The sequence below is a fragment of the Vitis vinifera genome, chromosome 6 (genome assembly GCF_030704535.1).
Source record: "Vitis vinifera cultivar Pinot Noir 40024 chromosome 6, ASM3070453v1".
Taxonomy (NCBI): domain Eukaryota; kingdom Viridiplantae; phylum Streptophyta; class Magnoliopsida; order Vitales; family Vitaceae; genus Vitis; species Vitis vinifera.
Window position 1 is genome coordinate 3142241 of NC_081810.1, and position 20264 is coordinate 3162504.

Sequence of the window (20264 nt, forward strand, 5' to 3'; positions counted from 1 at the left end):
ATAACTATAAAATATTTATTGTAAAAAATAAGTTATGGATGTTTAAAGTATGGAACTATCATTCTAAAATACACTCATTGTTTTAAAAAAATTGAGATTAAAAATAAATTAATCATTTTAACTCAATACTTAAAGTAAAAAATAATTTTAAATTATAATATTAAGTTATTCTACCCGACATACTTAATGATTTAAATTAAGTTATTAAGTCATTAAATTGATTTAATAACACCCTTTTAAGAGTAGAGAGAAAATGTTGACTTCCTTTTACTAAAATTTTCCATTGCTTCGTCGTAATTCATATTCAAGTTGGCTATGTGAAGAAAAGAGGCGCTTACAATAGGACATTTTCCTAGCTAGATAACAGAATGGACTATCTTGCATTGGGTTGGACAAAGAGCCAATACATAAACCCAAGCCCAAGCCCAATTAACGTTGGATTGGGTTGGAAACCTACTGAACTAGCTATTGGGCTTAATATGAATGTGGCCTGGGCCCCGATTTAGGCATCTATAATATGAAATACAAATAATTGCCTTTATGCATGTCACTTCAGATAAAAGAAAATAAGTTCCTAGGAAGCATGGAAATATTTGCTTGCACACCGGTCTGATTTCTAAAAATTGCCGGAAAAAGATAAAATGCAATGTGAAAATGAAAGAATAAAGTAGAAATAAGTAAATTTTTTAAGTTTGATTTTTTTCCCTTTATTCACTTTTATTAATTTTTTAAATACAAATTATAAAAATACACAAAATAAAATCAAATATAGTTGAAAACTTGAAATTAGTTAAAATTTTAAAATAATAAACTATAAAATAATTTTCAATTATTTTCAACATTAAGACTATTTGAGAATTCAAATATCGGAATCTCAATAAAAATAGTAACTACTTATAAATAATTAGTAGTTTCAATTATGGTTCTAAATATTATATAAAAAGTAATTAAAAATACTTAAAATTTAATACTAAAAATAAATTTCTTTTTTATTAAAAGGTTTTTGAGTTAAAAAAAATTATTAAGAAAATAGAAAACTGTTTTTTGAAAACAATTTTCGAACAGGGAATTTTTTTTCTGCTGTCTTTTAGAATTTTTGAGACTCCGAGGTCGTCCAATGACTAGTAAATTTTCTTGCTCTCACAAAGGGAAGTAAAAGAAGTAGCCCATCAAGGAGGAAAAAAAAAACACGAAAATGGGGGCAGGTGTAATAATGATATAGAAATGCAAGCATTAAATGTGTCTACCCAAAGTCCAAAGACGTCGAGAGAAGATTTTGTAAGTAGTAATAATTACAAGAGCAGACTTGAGCAGTGGCGAACAATGATTTCAGAAGTGGGAGTGCATATATGGCATATTATTAGGATTTGTAAGTGAAATTTTTTTCTATTTTTGTTGTTTGACCTTTCTGAGTGGTGGTGGATGTCTATGTCTGCCCACTCCTCAGTTCTGAATTTGGGTTTGTAATTGTCCCTCATCACCCAATTATGGCTTCCACATTCACAATACCCAACATGCTTATTAAGCTTTCAACTCGGGTATTCTTACTTGTTTCAACTTTTTTGCTTAAGGCAATTTCCTTTTGGATTTCGGATTATTTATTATTTTATCATTATTTTAAAAAAATTATTGAATAAAAAATATTACAATAATTTTTTTGATATTAAAAATAACATATTAAATTTTTTTATTGTTTAATACTTAATATTGTTTAGTTATAGTTAAGTTAAAAAAAAAAAAAAAAACTCCACCTTATAGAAAATTAGAACACATTTAAATTACTGTTTTTTTATTATTGTTGTGAAAATTGTTGAGCTAAGTTTGTTCAATCTATCACTATGTATTAAGCTATTTTATATTTTGGTATTCTCTACGCTTAAATATATAATATATATGTGTATATATAGTATTAAGTTTTTTTTATCACGTGAGAAATGTGATTGAAAAAATGAAATAAAATTAGGTTTTTTTTTAATATTGTTTTAGAGCTCAAGGGCGAAATTAATGTTCATTTATAGACCTTTTTGTGAAATCTTATGCGATATGTTTTATCTCTATTTCTTTTTTATCAATGTTCGTGATAAATTTTCACATCAAATATCAAGATATTTATATAAATTTTCAAGTTGAAAAAAATTTAATTATTATATTCTCATTTTATTGAAGTAGAAAAAAAAATTTCGTGGGTTTTTATATTTTGAGGGTTTTTTCATGTTATATTTTGTGTCCAATTTTTGGTTAAATGTTATTGTCATTCTTGATTATTTTTTAGATTGTTATAATTATTGAGTAGAATATAATATCAATTCACATTTGGTAGATGTGTGTTGGTATTCTATATTAGATGATAAATAACTTATAACATGTAGTGTAATAATAATTAGGGCAAATTGAATCTTATTTGGTCTAATATGATTAACTTTTCGGATTGACATATTTATAATTTAATGAACTTATTTTCTTAAAATATAATTTTAAATGAATAAAATATTAGTTAAATATATTATTATTATAATCAAGTTAATTCATGTTAAACACATCCATTCAAGTTAGTTTTTTTTTCTTATTTATTAAAGTTTTAAAATTATTTTTTAGTATAAAAAACTTTATTAATATAAAAATTAAATCATATTTTTATTAATATTTTGATTTCTCTCTATTTATTGTATTTTCATTTCTATTTGTGGCCCGCCAAAATAGAGATAAGGAAAAAACTAAAAAGGGGTGGTGAAAGAATATTATGATATGAGGCGGTGTAGAGTAGACCATCCCGAGGTAATTGAGTTGTGTGGATACGAAAGAAGGGGCGTGTGAGAGAACAGAGACATAAATATTCCGATTTTGCGCAAGGGGCCCCACTTGTAATAGATGCCTTCTTCATATCATATCATATGATGAGGGGAAGGTCAAGTGTATGAACGGTCAATGTGATGGGGTCAAGCATTTGTGAAATTTTCAATCCTCTATAAAGTATAAACTACACCACCAATCACACCCTCTTATTCTCAACACATCCACAACCAAACACACCCTCACCGTCATCATCATCATCATCATCATCATATTACTTACCATTTTACTACATCACCATGCTACATGCACCCACTTCCTTTTCACCTTGGGTTCTTTTTTACCCATGGCAACATTGATTTACATGTGAAAAAGTAACCATTTTCTTTGAGAGAGAGAGGACTTTAGCTAAATATGGCCATTAGAATCAATTGGATGGGAGGAAGAGGACTTTTGGTAAATGTGACCATTGGAATCCATCTCCAACTAGAAACACCACCCACCCCCTCATCAGCTACCAAAGTTGGTCCGTTGAATAAAATCTTTTGTGAAGAATCCATGGGTGATCGGGTCATTTCAACCGTATTTTTCTTCTCATGAGTCATAATTAACACAACCTGACCGATCACTGTTTTTCACTTGTAACAGATGTGTCACGCAGCCAAGAAAAGGGTGCCATTATTAATTTATGAACGTAAGATAGCTTCATTTTCTCTGCGACCAAACAGTGTGAAATGACAGTTTTCGTTATTTATTTTATTTTGAAGAAAAAAGAGGCGGTGAGCCGTGAGTGGCACAGAGGTTATTACCTGGAAAATCAAGTGCGGAAATAAAAGCGAAAAGACCACCGTAAATGACCTAACGAAGAAAAGAAAAATAAAGTACTTAGAAGCAGAGCGGTAGAGGGGGAGGGGAGCGAGTTGATAGAGTTCCTAGGGCTTCTGTATTGAGGTGATGTGATGACGTCATCACACCATGTTCAAGGCCCTGTGTTGAAGTGATGTGATGACGTCATCACACCATGGCCGTCGTCAGGGCTGGATTGTTCCTTTTGCTGTCTTTTATTTTTTCAAATTTTAAATTTCTTTTTTCTTAATTGTTTATTGCCTTTTGAGAGGGGCTCTTCAGGCTGTCATATTGTTAAGGTCACCATCCGTGACGTCGACGTCCCTCAGGGCTCCTGTAATGCCCTTTTGCTTTGCCATTTATTACACAGATTGCCATAGGTATCCCTGGATTAGGGAGTTATTGCATATCTGGATCATTAAATACATGGATCTCCTTGCACTTAGCCGAGGGAACCGACAAAATTTGTCAGATTTCGACTGTTTTTTATCATCTCGTTTTTTGTTAAGGAAAAAGCTATTTACTACTTACTAAAAAAATACAAATTGGAATAAAACATTATGTAAATTTAAAGAATAAAAATATAAAAATAATAATAAAAATATTTCTAATAAAATATTTTAAAGAATAAAAAATATTTTATTTTTAATTTCAATATTAATAAAATATTAAGAATAAAAATAAAAAAGAAAAATCTAAGAGAAGAAAGAATGAAAGAAAATAAAAAATAGATTTAAATTTAATAAATTATTTTTATATATTTATTTAAATTTATTTATTATTAAATAATTTTAAAATATATAAATTTTAAATTAATTTTAATTATATTTGTTTTTTTTATATTTTTTTATAATAAAATCAAATATAAAAAAAATATTTTTTTTTTCCTTTTTTTAGATAACCAAGCTTAAGCTAGACGAAGTGACTACTCTCTTTAAATATATGATTGGATTGTTATTAAAGAGAAGCAAATTTTGCAACGGTCCTCATATTGAGATCAGATGATGATTAGTCATGTATCAACATGCGACATGGGAGAATATTTTTATAAGCAAAAAAAAAAAAGAAAAAAGGAAAAAAAAGAGTGGGAAGCTGGCAAATGCCACCTCATCCATAAACCCATGGATGGTAGTATCGAAATTAATGATAATAATTAAGGCCCTTTGTTTAACGGAGGAATGTGGTGGCTTTTTATTGGAAAGAAAAGCGAGCGATTTTTCATTCACGAGCTTGACATTTTTGGACGTTAAATCTAACGTCGACGTCAAGTTAGAGTCTTAAAAAAGCTAAGCTCGGTTAGCCGTTAAAGCTAACGGCAATTATCTTCCATTCGCAATTATTGGTCTCGTCCTTTGCTCGTTTTTCTGCTCTCAAGCTTTCGTCGGATTATCGCCGGAACTCCACCGGAATCTTACTGGGAGAGCTACTGCCACGAGCTGTAATAGGTTGTTTTCAAGATTAGGATCTGATCCATGTCAGTACTCAGAGGTAATGAACTACGCGAACTTGGTCACAGAAACTACAAAATTTTCTCGCTCTTTTTTCTTGAAGTGATATGCAGGAAATGATTTTTCATGGAATATTTGTTTTTCGTTTGGTTTGTTTGTTGGTTTTTGCTCTGAATTATGAAACTTTTGAATTAAACTCTTGTTCTTTATGGCTTTATTCAAAACTTTCTGTAAAAAAATCATAGCTCTAGAGCAGGTATGTGGATATGGGTTTTATCTGTTGTTGGGATTTTTTCACCTGGATCTGTTTTGAAGTTTTAAGATTCTATATGATGAATTGAGGGGCGGAGGTTTGATGCTGTTTATAATTGAAATTAGGGTTTCAGTGGGTGAAGTGAAGTAAGTTATTGTAGATGTTTTTCTATGCCGGGTCGTAGTTGATTGGCTTGTTGCCTTTTATTTACGTTTAGTTTTGATGTGGAGGTTTCCTTTTCGGTTTATGGTGAATGCTGGGTTTGGTCGATATTGGAGGTTACCAACAGTGGAAAATTTCAGATGGTGAATACTGAGTTTGGTCGATATTGGAGCTTGCCAACCGCGGAAATTTTCAGATGGAGTGTCTGAAAATGATGTTACTTGGTTGGTAGCGTTCTAGACTTTGGAAATAACATCACCAGTGAACTGAAGGAAGAGAAGAAAGTGAACTCTCTCTACAGTGTGTGTCTCTGCGTGGGTTGTGGTGAAGGTAGACTTTGGAAATAACATCACCAGTGAACTGAAGGAAGAGAAGAAAGTGAACTCTCTCTACAGTGTGTGTCTCTGCGTGGGTTGTGGTGAAGGTGGTGAATCTGGTGATGTTACTTTGAGAAGATTTTTCGTCCACGTTGTGTTGTCTTCGTTTTGTCTATCAAGGTCCATGTGACCTCCCACAACTATCACTCTCTGGTGAATTTTTCCCACATGGATTCCTGTTCATTTCATTCATTTCTTATCATGTTTTTCTGCTATCCTACGTTACTATTTGCTCTCTCTCTCTCTCTCTCTCTCTCTCTCTCCCCTTTTCTTTCCCTTTCTCTCCCTCTATTTCTATCTCTCTTGTGCGTTTGTGGATGTGCGTCTGAACGATTATATTTAATGTTTCGTTATGTTTCTGTCTATAGACGGGTACTTATTCGTCTGTGATTATCTCATTCATTGCAAGCTTCATATTTGGCTTTTAAGTTTTTAACTTCGACTGAACAGCAGGAAATGCATAGGATGATATATCTAGTTGATGGGTTGTGATAGAGTTCTCTCCTCAAACCATGTGCTGGGTGAGTTTTAGTGGTGGCAGGTTGCAGTAAGGCCTTCAGTTGTGAACCCAAGAAACGCTAGCTAAGATCTTTTTTGGATGGAGATGAGGAACTTTAGACCTGAATCGCATGTAGCACAGCAAAGCCGGCGTGATAAGCTTAGAGTTCAACATCAAAGTTCAACCCCAGCTCACCATTTGGAGGAGTTCCCTAACAGTTTGGAACAATTATCGGTCCATCCAGAACTAAACCCAGATCTTATTCAAGTTCGGAATGTTAGGAACGGCAATGTGCTTTATGATCCTATTGTGCTCTCCTCGGAAATGCTCAATTTTTCATCGAATTCTCATGTGTTTTTGGGTAGCAAGGATGCAATGGTGGGGCAAGATTCGAATGCAGTCTCTCAGGATGCTTCATTCCCCAATTTGTCTCACCCAATTTCATCTAAAGCAGCTGGTGACCCACAAAACTGTGACAATTGGAAAGGCCTTGGTACACAGCAAAGCTGTGATTGGATTGTGAATTATGCTAATGGAACGGTGGCTAGTGAAAGCAATCAAAACCCTATGTATGTCGGGGAAGTCTTGTCAGCCAGCTCTATGAAGGTAAACAACATTTCTGCATCTTCACTCGATTTGAAGCCTAATTACAGTGGATATCAGGATGTGCAGTCATCGATAACCAATCCATCCAGTGAAATTTCTAGTCAAGATAGCCAGAAGCATTATGGTGAAATCCATTTCAATTCTCCTCAACTCTACCGAAACACGCTCCAAGAGGTTGTTACTTCAGCTGCAGTTGGAACCCAGGGGCTAGAAATGGCATCCTTTGCGCATCAGAACATTAGGGACACTGGCCGTGATTCATGGGAAGATGGTGGGAATGAACTTGTTCTTCTTCCAAACTTTGGAAATCAGTCTAGTGCTCTCCGTCTTGATTCTTCTGTTGCTTGGATGACTAGGCCAGTAGAGGGTTGCCATCAGTGGAGTGGTGGTGATTTGGGTGTTCTTGCAAACAAGAGTCTTGGAGACTTGAGTACCATTGCAAGTGATTCTAACGCACAAGGTCTGTCACTTTCCCTTTCATCACATCCTTCATCCAAAATACAGGTAGCTCAGTTTGGGGAGAGATATGAGTCGAAGGATCTACGTTCTGGAACTGCAGCTTTCAGTTGCCCACAAGATTTGAAAGTTATGAGCTCTGGTTATTTATGTTCGGATTCAAAGCCACCTGTTAGTGGTAAAGGGTATGGAAATTCCCTTCACGACATAGTGGGGACTTCTACTTACACTCATAGGAGTGCTGGCCCTCTTGGGCCATTCACTGGGTATGCAACAATTTTAAAGAGTTCAAAATTTTTGAAGCCAGCACAACAGGTCCTGGATGAATTTTGTAAAGCAGCAAGTCCCAAACTGGTGAAAACATGTGAGGTAACTCGGAGGACATCTGGAGATGTTAGTGTTTCAGTTCCTGATGCGGTTAACACATCTGACACTGAGGTTGGAGCTGCCAAGGGTGGCAATTCAGCTGTCTCGTCCTCCACATTTTATGATTCAAATGAAATTAGTGAAGGGGGAGTTAAGAGCAGCTCCTGTGAATCGTATAGGCCTGACTACCAACAAAAGAAGGCAAAGCTCTTGTTTATGCAGGAGGAGGTATGTTTTGTCCATTTCTCATGCCTTGTGCTTCCATAATTTAGGTAAAGTGCTTGAGTACACAATGAACTTATATCAATGTGTTATAACAAGTAATAAGACATGGAAATTATTTGTTGTGTTCGTTGAAATTAGATTTCAAAAACCTACCACTTGTGTGTTATAGCACATTTACACTTTTTTTTTCTTAAATAGAGGGAAACCAGCCTCTCAGTGACCAGCTTAAACAACTAATCAGTGGAAATTTTTTAGAACTTTAGCAATGGTTGTTTTGGATGGTGGATCAAACCAATATATGCTTATCTTCAGTTTAGAGGTGGTTCAAGCTATGTGAGGATTCTGTTTATTTTTGCCTATTCCACTACAAAAACTTGTAGCCTCGTGTTTCTGCAAGGATTGGTAAAAATGCTTCTTTGCTGGATGATCATTGTTTGTGTGGGGCCCCATTAGCAAGGACCATCCAAACAGTCAATACATGTTCAGAAAATATTCCAACACTGTTGAAATTGATTGTAGGAGGAGGTATTTCAATGCAAGTCCCAAAACATGTAGGGTCAATTCAAAACAAAATTCAAGGAAATTAAATGATTCACGTTTTATGCAATTTAATGCAATGACATTGGAAAGGGGTTGAAATAGTAGAGAAGATATTAGTGGCATATTATTGAAGTGAAGCAATCATCTAAAGATTTGGTGCAGTGATGAAAGTGAATTGGGTGGCAATGCCATTTGATAAAGGGATAAGGCTAGGCAGAAATATTTCCAAGAGATCAAGTTCAGAATTGTTTAATTATTTCTTGTGGCTTAGAGCAATGTAACAAAGATGCGCAGAGCATCCAAAAATGTGGTAGGGCCTTCAATAATGATGTCCCCAAGATTTACATAGTGAAATTTTTTAGAATGTTGGGGAGTTCAGCACCTTTCTAATAAAATGACATGCTGATGGATTTTGAGGTAGTGTAATGGCAAGATAAGGAACCACATATATGGTTAGAAACAAGTAATATTTATGAGATATTAGTGTAGATTGATCTAGCTGTTAGGGGCAAGATGATATAAAATAGCTTGAGATTGTTAATACATATGCAATGAAGATCACTAACGCCAAAATTATTAGGCAACTAATAAAATAGCTTGAGATTGTCAATTTATTTGGGACAAGATGATGAAAAAATAGGTTAAGATGGTTAATGCATAAGTGACTAAGATGAGGAACTCTGAAATGACATTCTTTAGATGATCCTCTTAGGGCAAGGGGACGGCCCCAAAATGAACATGAATCAAGGTAGTGAGAAAAGACATGTTGGTTTATGGTCTAACCAATAGTATGGCTTTATTAGATAGAATAGAATTTCAAAATAGGAGTTGCATAGCCAAATCCTAAGTAGATGGGAAAACACCTATGTTGAAGTGAGTTTAGTTCCTGGGTTGCATGAGTTTGTGAGCAGATGTCAGCTGTAAATTAGCACCTTGAAGTCACATTCGTCCTATTTCCATGTCTTCTTCTAGTTTGCCAACCTAGAGTGTGTTTGGCAATGTTTCTACTCGAAGTGTTGTTAGTGGAAGGAAGTGTTTTCTACAAGAATCACTTATTAAGTGTTTCTCCAAAAACTAATATAAGTGATTTTTCAACACTATAAGTTATTTTTTAGATTTTTAGAAGTATTTATAAGTGATTTTTTAGATTTTTAGAAGTATTTCCTAAATTTTTTCAAATAGCAATTTTTTTTTTTCAAAAACACTTTTAGACTGAAAGCATTTTCTATAATCACTGCCGAACGGACTCTTAGTATCAGTACATGCCATTTAATTGATCTTATACCAGTGCGATTTACAAGTGCTATGGATTAAATATGTATCCGAACATATGTAGGGAAGACTGCATTCATGATCAGCATGTTACAAGTATGTGTTCCTTGCCATAGTACACTTGATTTATTTGGGTCCTCAAGTATTTACATTCATAATCTAAATGTCTAAAATGCCCCTTTGGCCTAATGTAACTCTCATTTCTAGGCTCTAGACATTTCTTGATCAGCATTTTGGAATTCTTAGATTGATTATATTAATATTAGGCTTGATGTCAAGAATTTGGCATAAAATATGAATTTCAAGCCCATGTCATTTGATCTTGGGTTCTTGGAAAATGCATGATACTGAGATTCCTTGGTGTGTTAATTATGAAATTGTTTCTTTAGGTTGCGTTTTCCAATTAGATGTACTGATCATGGATGAGGCGTGAAACTAGGCACTGCAATAGAAAATGTAACAAGTGAACTCAAATAGCTGTGATTTCAATGTCTGCAGTTTGATTGCTTTTCCTGTGACATAGCCCTGGGCCCTTTTTAACTCTTGCATTCATTCTTTATTGTTTCTTTATTTTTTTGGAGTCAAATCTCATGTTGGACTTGTTTGTCAGGTCTCATGTAGGTACCACCACCACACAAGGTTGTAAATAGCTCACTTGTCTTGTCAGTACCAAAGGGGGAATTGAATCATATCAGAATTAAATCAAAACCAAGCAAATGCAACTGACTTAATTGCCATGGAGTTCGCCTCTGGCATGGCCTCTAGTGCAAATTTTCTTCATGGCTACTTAAGCATGGAAACAAATTTGCAACACAATTTTCAACTTGATAACTCCATAGGTTGTATGTACTAAAATATCTAGAGCTCCATAGGTTTAACCTTTTCCTTTTACAAAAGAAAAATATGACGCAAATCATTATTGGTTGCAATGTGGTATTTAGGACTATGGTCTAGCTGGTTTCTAAATTTTTCACGTCTTGTCATAGATTAGACTTGTGATGGGGGGGTTTTAAATTTGGCTCTTATTCAATTAGATCATTTCAGAAACATATCCTTTCTATCTGAAACTGAATTTGCAATATGTCTGCCATATGTGAAAATGAACTTGTCTATTGTACTTAGTGATGCGCCTGGATATATTCCAACCAATTTGAGAATTTGAATTCCCTAAGTAATCTAGACACTTTCTTTCTAGTCTGGATTTTTTTTTTCTGCACTTTGTTGCACTGGAACTGATTTTACTCTCCAAGAAACGAGTCATCTGTTTAATATTTCATCATGGGTTGAAGGGGAGCTTCTTATTCCATTCTAGCGTCTTAGTGTTGTTAATGATAATGTAGGTCTTGATCGTAACAAAGTTCAAGAAAATTACATGGTTGATCTGTAAGCTAGGTTTGAACAAATTAATGATGCATGTGATAAATACCTTACTAGTTAGATTATATTCACAGCAGCGGACGGATCCTTTCATGATCTCATTTTTCTTTGATCTTGGAAATGTTCCTACTCCAAGATGATTCTAAAATTCTAGTTTGTTAACAATAGAAAGCAGAAGCCTTCTAGTGCCTTGTTTATTTCCATACACTTTTTTTTTTTTCACTCAGTTGACTAGCTTTATTTGATCAAAGAAAAAGAGGAATAGAACCTTGCAATCCTAGATGATTATTGGAGCTTTAAGCTTTGTGCTTTAGTTTGCTTTCCAGTTGGCTTTGGAATTCAATGGACGTTTTAAACGTTCCCAGGTATCATAAGTTTCTAGGTTGAAGATTTAAAGGTCTGATTATGTCTTGAATTCTTTTTATGAGATTTTTACTTTTTTTAATTCTTTCTATGTTCACTACTGGTAGATTAGATTTCCAGGTATTGAATTTCCAGGTTATGTTGACTTTCCAAGGTAACTGTTGATTCAATGTTATATCTCAAAGGGCACATTCCAAATGACCATTTTTCTATGTGGTAATCCTGATGAGATTTTGATGCCACAAAAACTTCTGGTTTAGAATATACTGAAGTAATTATAACCTCTATTTTGTTTCATCTTTGGTAAGAGAGAACATACTGATTTTTGAAGAGACTTCATGCTTTTTCCAGGTCTTAATCATCATTAGTTGATTTGAAAGGCAAATAAATAACTGGCTATGGAGTTGGAGCTAAATTCCATGTAGCAATAAAACATAACTGTAGATGCCCCACTTTCTCGTCATTCAGATCTTGTTGCTGGAATCAGAGATTATATGTGCAATGTTGTGCCCCTTGCCCAATCAATTATTAATGGAAAAATGTCAAGTAGATTATCCCAGTCTCTATAGCACCACCATGGCAATTAGATATTCTCAAATAACAGTGCACCCTTCTTTTTTAATCACTTTAGCAAAGCAAAGTCCCAAGCCCAATAAATTGTCTTCTTGCAATATGTGAAGGCCCCATTACAGGTTTAAAAGAAGAGCCTCTGTGGTTGTAGAGTTGCCAACAACACTTCAAAAATTCTCAACCTTCCAGCTTGTTACTATTGATTTTTGGCATAAGTTGGGACCGGTCAATGATTATAGAGTAGTGTAGTTCAACAAGTATCACTCATCTATAATTGTTTTTTTTTTATTATTTTGCATTATTGTCGTAACAATGGGATGCAACTGGCGCGTTTGCTATGATTGGTTGATCTTGAATCCATTGTTGAGAAATATCTGCTTCCAGGATTTTATCTTTAATGCATTAGTAATTTGTCATTCATGGTGTTTGGTCATGAATTTTGTTATTGGAAAATCACATTTTGGTGACACTGCTTCATTGTGCTATTGAAAGGTTTGCAGAAGGTACAAGCAATATCATCAACAGATGCAAATGGTGGTTTCATCCTTTGAAACTGTAGCAGGCCTCAGTGCTGCGACCCCCTACATTGCCCTGGCTCTGAAAACAGTCTCGAGGCACTTTCGGTTCCTGAAGAATGCCATATCAGACCAGCTTAGGCACATAAGGAAAGCCTTGGGGGAGGATTTGTCATCCCCCAGCACTGGTGCCTGCACTAGTGCAGGGGATGCAAGTTCACCAAGGTTAAAGTTCATGAACCAAAGCTTTCCGAAACACAAACCTGGTGGGGCTAACCTGGGTTTCCTTGAACCCCAACAACACGTCTGGAGGCCCCAACGAGGCCTACCAGAAAGGGCGGTGGCTATTCTTAGAGCTTGGCTGTTTGAGCATTTCCTTCACCCGTTAGTCTCTCTCTCTCTCTCTATTCTTCTCTCCCATTTGATTTTTGTACATTGTTTTGTTACATCAACTTTTTGGTTTTTGTTAGGTATCCAACGGACACAGATAAACATATGCTAGCCACTCAAACCGGTCTCTCTCGAAATCAGGTAGGTCCAACACCTCGGTTATCATTTTATTAATATATTTAACTTTCTAACCTTGAGTTTGGTGACTGAAATAGCACTTATGTGACGTTTTCAAATGGGCTGGCATGTGGGTCAGAATCCATAATAACACATCTGCCTTCATTTTATGATTATTGATTGATGCAATTCTACCTAACACCTGTCTAATCTAGCTGGCAAGACAGTCTTCTCATTTTGCCTCACAGAAAATACCCTTTGCCCTGTCATTAATATCAGAAATGGCATGCTAAATTGGGGGAATGTGAGTTTGAAGTATTGTGCCATTATCGCTATATGAAATTAATCTGGTGAAGGTCGCCCAGCTGTCATGCCATGGCATGAGATTATCAGTCTATGGTTCCTGCTTGACAATGTTTTGCAATGAAATGCATGCCCGCATAATGTTTTTTTGTTAGGTGATGATATTCAGTTGATTAATGCAGGTATCAAACTGGTTCATAAATGCCCGAGTTCGGGTATGGAAGCCCATGGTTGAAGAAGTACACATGCTTGAAACCAAAGGTTTAGCAGAAAGGGATCAAAATTCAGGCAAAAAAGATTGGAAGTCCATTGGTGAAGGTGTCAGCCAACGGGATGGCAATCAACCTTCAAACAAGCCTAGTGTCAATGCAATGTCTGATGAGCAATTGGAATGCAGGGGGATGTGTCCCTCAGCAGGCACCGGAGATGAATTGGGTGCTGAGCAGTGGAATCAAGAGAAGCGATCAAGAGTGGAGTGCCAAATTCCTGGAAGCATGGACGGGTCATTGATGGGTTTTGTTCCGTACCAGCGGAGCGGTGTCGAGATTGGGGGACTTGGAGCAGTGTCACTTACATTGGGTCTCAGGCATAGTGTGGAAACTGCACAGCAACAGCAACATCAACAACAATTACAACAGCAGGAGGATCAACTTAGACGGCAATTTGGAGGTCAGATGATTCATGATTTTGTGGGTTGATTTATATAGCTGTTTTTGATGGAATTAGAATAGAATAAGAGGGAGAATGGATTTGCTCGATCAGCTCCCATTCCACCACTTTGTATCATGCATTGGCAGGGAAAATTTTGTTGACCATGATCTTATCAACATAAGGAGGCATTCATTTCAATACTTACTATTAATTCATGAAAGGTCCTCGATCCATCCCTTGAACTGTCAAATGTCATGTTCATCACATCCTTAATGTCATGGGGTCATACCGAATAGTGAATGGGGCCTGTGGACCATTCCCCATGCACTAGTAGGTGGGGTCTGTTGGAGCTTCTGACCCTTACGAGGAAAAAGAAGAGTATGAATGTGTGATGATGGTGATGTTAGGCCCAGTGGGGTTGAATGTGGGGAATAGGTCAGATGTCTTGCCCCTATCAGTGTGGTAACTCCTTTTGTGTGATTTTGCAAAAAAGAACATAGAATTTGGGAAAAAATGGGAACAGCTGCAGGCAGAACTGAAGCTATGTTAGTTAAAGCATAGGCAAATGAACCCTTGCTTGGGTTCGGGTTCTGGTGGTGGTGGGGCTTAGTTGTAAGGTTGAATAAGGTAGATCGGCCATGGGTCCATGTACATGCCACGGAGTTGGAATTCAGACATGGCTTACATCTTTCTTTAAGTGTAGGATAGCAAAATAACATTGTCACTGGTATATTTCTTGTTGGGTGCTTTAATGAAATTGTGGGTTTCTGGCGTATTAAACGGCCAGAAGACTTCTTGTGATTCCAGACATTCTGTTTCTGTGTTTTCATTTTCCTCCACCTAAGAAATCTACCCACAACCTTAGGTTTCTAGTTGATGTAGCCCATACCCCACCTTTGAGGTCGGGGTCAAAGGGAAAGAAAAATGATTACGTTGGCTTGATTGCTTTATGCTTCAAACAAATCCAAGTAAGATAAAATACGGAGACCTAAGGCCAATTTGGTCTGGGTTAGATCAATTGGAAGAAAACAAGTTTGGGCTTTAAGCCCCAATGAGTTTTTGAAAGTTTGGAGGTTTGGGTTGGAACCCAAAATGCATTTGAAGTTGGATCATAGCTCAACGATGGTGATTAAAATTTGAATCTACCAATATATAAAGAATGCAATAGAGAATCAACTTGGATCACAAGTACTGATAGTGACAAAATCTACATGACATATATGCTTTATCTGCGTATCTGAGTGGTCTGGAGTGCATGAAGAAATGCATGTCCTTGGACCTTGGACCTTTGACCATATGCTACATGCAGGGTGAGCTCTTGAATAAAAGAGCAACACTTATGATAATTCTCCATAATTCTGATGCGTAGATAACAACATCATATGTGTAATAACCTCCGATTACTTAAATTAATCCATCCCAAAAATTAAAATCCTTAATTAAGTACATCATATTTTGAACTTTCAACTGCAGTGCCTTCAACTGGGAAACTTTGAACCTGCAAATACCAAAATAGCATTCAAAATATTAAAACCAACAAGGCCAGAACTAAATAAAATGAAATAAAAACTGGAGGATTAAGTTTATGTTAGGGAAGTTTTTACAAAACCAATTTCAAAATATGGATTTAGAGAACAACTTTTGAAAATTGTTTTCTAAAGTTTTATAGAACAAGAACTAGAAATGTTTTTAACCTATTTTTTTCCTCTCTCTATATATAACATGTTATGTGAAAACAACTTGTATTTTTGTTTTTTGATCATTTTTCCTTTTAACCCGAGAACAAAAAATTGTTTTTAAAAAATAATTAACAAGGAGAGCCTAAGACCTTGTTTGGTAGTAGTTTTCTAAAATAATCTTTAAAAACTATTCACAAACAAATGCTTATTTAAAAACCTAAAAATGTTTTTAATCCATTTTTTATGTTTTTAAAATGATTTTTATATGTAATGATTTAAAAGCGGTTTTATATTTTTTGATTGTCAAAAGTTTTACAAAAAAAACTATTTTCAAACCCTAGAATTTTCCTTAAAAAACTCAAACAGCAACTCAAAATCCGACGTAAAACATAGTTAGAACTCTACTTTCCATTTCTCAATGCAATATCCAAAATTCAAATATATAACTTTAAAATAAATAAAAAATCAAAAGAAACAAGTCGTGCCTTTGCCTTTGCCTTTGCAGTTATACGAACTGGGATTAACCTCATGCAACCACAATCCAGGAGTTAGATTCTACAAAAAAACCAAGACAAAAGGAATTAGCTGCAATTCAAAACCCTAGAAAACATCATATCATCAACTAACAATATAACAAGATTGCCTTACATCTAAAACCTTCTGCACATTCTTTGGTCTCTTGTTTGGCTTTCGAGGGGGTTTGGAACCAGTCATCTTAAGGAAGTCCTCTTCAATCTCCTCCCGAGAAAGTGTGATCGAGAACTTCTTCGGTTTCTCATTTTTCTTTGCATTTTCTGGAATGTTACTCTTAGGATTTGATATTCCTGATCGTCCCCCCACCGCATTGGTTCTTGACCTCAGATTCCATGTCCTCTGCCCTAATTCTTCTCCATCTTGTCCTTCTCTTCCCATTCCTTTTTCCGACGCCGCCGTCAATTTCTTTTCACCATGACGGATCGTTAGCTTCAACTTGGTCGACACCTCGCCCTTACCGTAACACATTCCATTTTCGAGAGTATTAGTTCCCAAATTATTCCTATTCTTCGACTGAGAGTCACCATGACTAGCATCCTTAGGGCTGTTCCTCTCCAATTTCTGGCACGACAACGACAAGGTTGGCAGCGGTTTAGAGTTGGCTGAAGCCATGACTTGGTTGTGGTTCTCACTGGATTTGGCTCCGGGAGCAAGCACCATCGCCAGAGAAACAGAAGCTAAAAGCCCTAGAAATTGAAAAGTTCTTTCAAAAAGAGAATAGAAATTGAAGTTCCATGAGAAACAAACAAATTTGATTTTAGAAGGATGAAGTGTGGAGATACATATACATAGATATGTACATGTTGCTCATTTTTCTTATTTATGTCAAGTTTCTAAAAAAACTATTAAGGTCTAATATTAAGGCTCATCAGTTACCAGATAGAAAAAAAATATATATCAAACATTAATTTCGAAGAAAAAGAAACAAATAATAATGATTGAAGGGAGTTTTTTGGAATGCACAACAATGGATTCCTTGCCTCTACATGCTTTTCTTATTTTGATATATCTAAAAAATTCTAGCTCTCCGCTTAATTCATCTCAAAAGAACCCCAAAAGTCCAAAACCAACGAATTCTCGTAAAATCCCAATGCAAGAAAGAGAAATCAAGAAACAGTAGCAATTTAAATCAAGCCAAGAAACAAGCGGAGAAAATTCAGAAATCTTCCCTGAAATCGGAAGAATAAGATTTACGAAGAGAAGTAGAAAGATGAACGGAATTCAATGATCGGGAAAAGCAATAAAGAGGGAAAAAAGAAAAAAAAAAAAAAAGGTAATGTTATAAGAAAATCTTCGCTCTTATTTTCTAGACAACCAAACAGAGAATAAAAATGAAGAAAAGATAAGAGAACTTACCATAGGTTCGAACTTGGAGTCGACGACAAGGGGTGGAAGTCGTCGACGCCCTCGGCGCCGGTGGAGAATGAAGGTGAGGAAACGAGGGTTGCACGGGAAGATACTAGATCGGTATTGATAATCACCAAGTAGTTTACATCTGAGTGTATTCCTAAGAAGGGCAGTTCTATTCGGATTCAACTTCTCCCTCCAAAATAGATTTAATTATTTTTTGTTTTTATATTTTTCTTATTTTTTTAAAAATTAAGTCTTACATTAAAGATCACACTTTTAAATTGCGTCAAATGTCTTAATTTTATTTATATATAAAAAAAAACTTTTAATATTTTAGAATCATAGTCATGTATACAATTCTTAATTTAGAAGAAAGTGCAACTTAATAGAAGAAACAATATCATATGTTAACTAGGATATAGGATCCTACAAAAAAACCGTTAAAAGATTCACTTTTTACGTGAGAAATACTCTTTTTACGTGAGAAAGACTCGTATGAATAATTTGGATTTTACGTTTGGACAGTTCAAATTCTTTTTATGTGGAAAAGACCCATATTAATAATTCTGATTTTATCCTATGGATAATTCCTCAATATTACAAGAAAACATTTTCTTTGTGCGACATTAAAAAAAACAAAAGAAAAAAAACCATGTTTTTTGGAGAGAGATACTATTTCACCAATCGAATCAAAGTAAAAAGTATCTAATATATTCTTACCTAACGATTTTCCACAAAGTGATGACGCATAACAAATATAAACAAAAATTGTTATATATCATTATCTAATAATAGTAATAATAATAATAATAATAAGTCAAATTATCAAGTTACTAAGAGACAAAAATGTGATCTAGGTGTAAGTAATATAACTAAGCACACAAAATGTGATCAAGAAATTAAGGTATACAAAATATTATTTAATTATGAATGATGTGATCAAATTTCAAAAAATATAATTAAGTTACAAAATATGTGATTAAGGTACAAAAAAAAATGTGATAAGGCATTAATTTGTAAAAAAATATAACCTAGGTATAAATAATATGAGCTAGATTAATAAGGTACAAAAAAGGTGATATTGGTACAAATAGTTTTAACAAAATATGAAATTTTTTATTAAGGTATATTAATATATGAATAAATAAAAAATAAAAAAAAAAACAAAACAAAACAAACAAAGGTATGTGTGACACCCCAAACACAAAGGCTAAATGCACCATGGTCATTTTACATATCAAATTGAAACAAACTAAAATGAAAAAAAATAATAATATTGAATTTAGTCTTACATAAACAATCTTAAAAAAAAAAATTCAAATTTAAAGTAGTTTCTAAAAGAGCTACCCTTCCTATCCCCATATGTCACTTGTACCTCATAGTAGATAATTTGAAGAGGGTGAGTTTGACAATTCAAAAAGAAAAAATGCTTCAATAAGAAGGATTAGATAAAATACACAATTAAATCTTGAGAGATATTATGTTGTTTTTTTTTTTAATTACAAAAATCAATTAGTCGGTAAATTTAATTCAATAATTTAGTTGACTTTTTAAAAAAATTTAACACTTTCAATTTAAAGATAAAACAACATAATACATTTTGTATAATAATTCATATTCAAAAAAATTTTACAAACAAATATTTTACTTTGATCTGCTCATGGTAACACTATACTCAAATAGTGGAACTTACACGTTAGCCTCAAATTATTCCTCTTATCGGTGAATGAAATGGTTTTCCATCAATAATATACCAAAAGCTAATAACACGTTACGATTGTACCACATCACTACCTTCACTATTTATGATATTATCAATCAAATAAAATTATATGATATTTTCAATTTATTTTATAAACCAAGGAACAAAACCGAATATATGTAAGAAAAATAACACTTAATCCACTTTATGGAATGTAATTGATACTTTAATAAACAAATGAAAACAAAAAAGAGGTATAAAATAACTCACAACACCATTATCCCTTATCTCAAAGGAGTCATTGAAAGTCTTGAAAGAATTAATCCATACTTTTAATTTATAAAATGAAGCAAATAATAAAACATTATTATTTCTAACTCTTCTTCCAATCAAAATTCTCAAGGGACTTTTTTTCTTCCATTCTCTATTTTGGCTTTTCAATTTTTGATAACATGGATAAACCGTAACAAGATACAATATAAAAATAGGGGACAAAAATTATCTCACTTATTTTTTGTTAAAAAAATATATAAATATCCAAAATTCAAGGTAAACATGTGACTAAAATATTAAAGGACGAAAAGTATAATTTAAGTACAAAGAATATGATTAGGATATAAAAATATGACCAAATACTAAGAATAAGATTAAGGTACTAAGGTGCCAAAAAAGTGACCTAAGGACGAAGAACGTTATCAAGGGAAAAAAATTATAATTGAGATATGAAAAATAAGATTAAGATATAGAATAAATTTGAAATTTTAATTTAAATACCAAGTGTGTTAAGGGTAAAAAAATTAACAAAAATATAAAAATATAAAGAATATGTATCAATTAAATAAAAAAAAATATTTATTACCATTTAATGTAATA

At 34.0% G+C, this 20264-nt stretch overlaps 2 protein-coding genes across 6 annotated transcripts; one reads left to right on the forward strand and one right to left on the reverse strand.

The window, feature by feature from the left end:
• Positions 1–4856: 4856 nt before the first annotated feature.
• On the forward strand, positions 4857–14346 carry LOC100255350 (BEL1-like homeodomain protein 9). 5 transcript variants are annotated; one of them, XM_059737413.1, is made up of 6 exons: positions 4857–5124; positions 5640–6029; positions 6327–8031; positions 12643–13049; positions 13136–13196; positions 13658–14346. In XM_059737413.1, exons 3-6 carry the CDS (start codon positions 6475–6477, stop codon positions 14171–14173), a joined length of 2541 nt encoding a protein of 846 aa, XP_059593396.1. In that variant the 5' UTR covers positions 4857–5124; positions 5640–6029; positions 6327–6474; the 3' UTR covers positions 14174–14346. The 5 variants fall into 5 exon arrangements, with proteins under 5 accessions (XP_059593396.1, XP_010651204.1, XP_002282519.2 ...); XM_059737411.1 differs by having other exon boundaries at positions 4869–5124; positions 5463–6029; XM_010652902.3 differs by lacking the exon at positions 5640–6029.
• Positions 14347–15252: 906 nt separating this feature from the next.
• On the reverse strand, positions 15253–17870 carry LOC104879578 (uncharacterized). Its single transcript, XM_010652897.3, has 4 exons — positions 17696–17870; positions 16454–17025; positions 16291–16360; positions 15253–15624 (listed from the first exon to the last, which is right to left on the reverse strand). Exons 2-4 carry the CDS (start codon positions 16997–16999, stop codon positions 15605–15607), a joined length of 636 nt encoding a protein of 211 aa, XP_010651199.1. The 5' UTR covers positions 17000–17025; positions 17696–17870; the 3' UTR covers positions 15253–15604.
• Positions 17871–20264: the final 2394 nt, after the last annotated feature.

What these genes read in the sequence shown, in the direction of transcription:
- LOC100255350 (XM_059737413.1), top strand. Translation starts at nt 6,475, where the DNA reads ATGGAGATGAGGAACTTTAGACCTGAATCGCATGTAGCACAGCAAAGC. An exon ending in TCTTGTTTATGCAGGAGGAG is followed by an intron (nt 8,032 to 12,642) that starts GTATGTTTTGTC and finishes TGCTATTGAAAG; the next exon opens with GTTTGCAGAAGGTACAAGCA. An exon ending in TTTGAGCATTTCCTTCACCC is followed by an intron (nt 13,050 to 13,135) that starts GTTAGTCTCTCT and finishes GGTTTTTGTTAG; the next exon opens with GTATCCAACGGACACAGATA.
- LOC104879578 (XM_010652897.3), bottom strand. Translation starts at nt 16,999, where the DNA reads ATGGTGCTTGCTCCCGGAGCCAAATCCAGTGAGAACCACAACCAAGTC. An exon ending in ATGTGCAGAAGGTTTTAGAT is followed by an intron (nt 16,361 to 16,453) that starts GTAAGGCAATCT and finishes GTTTTTTTGTAG; the next exon opens with AATCTAACTCCTGGATTGTG. An exon ending in CTGCAAAGGCAAAGGCAAAG is followed by an intron (nt 15,625 to 16,290) that starts GCACGACTTGTT and finishes TGGTATTTGCAG; the next exon opens with GTTCAAAGTTTCCCAGTTGA.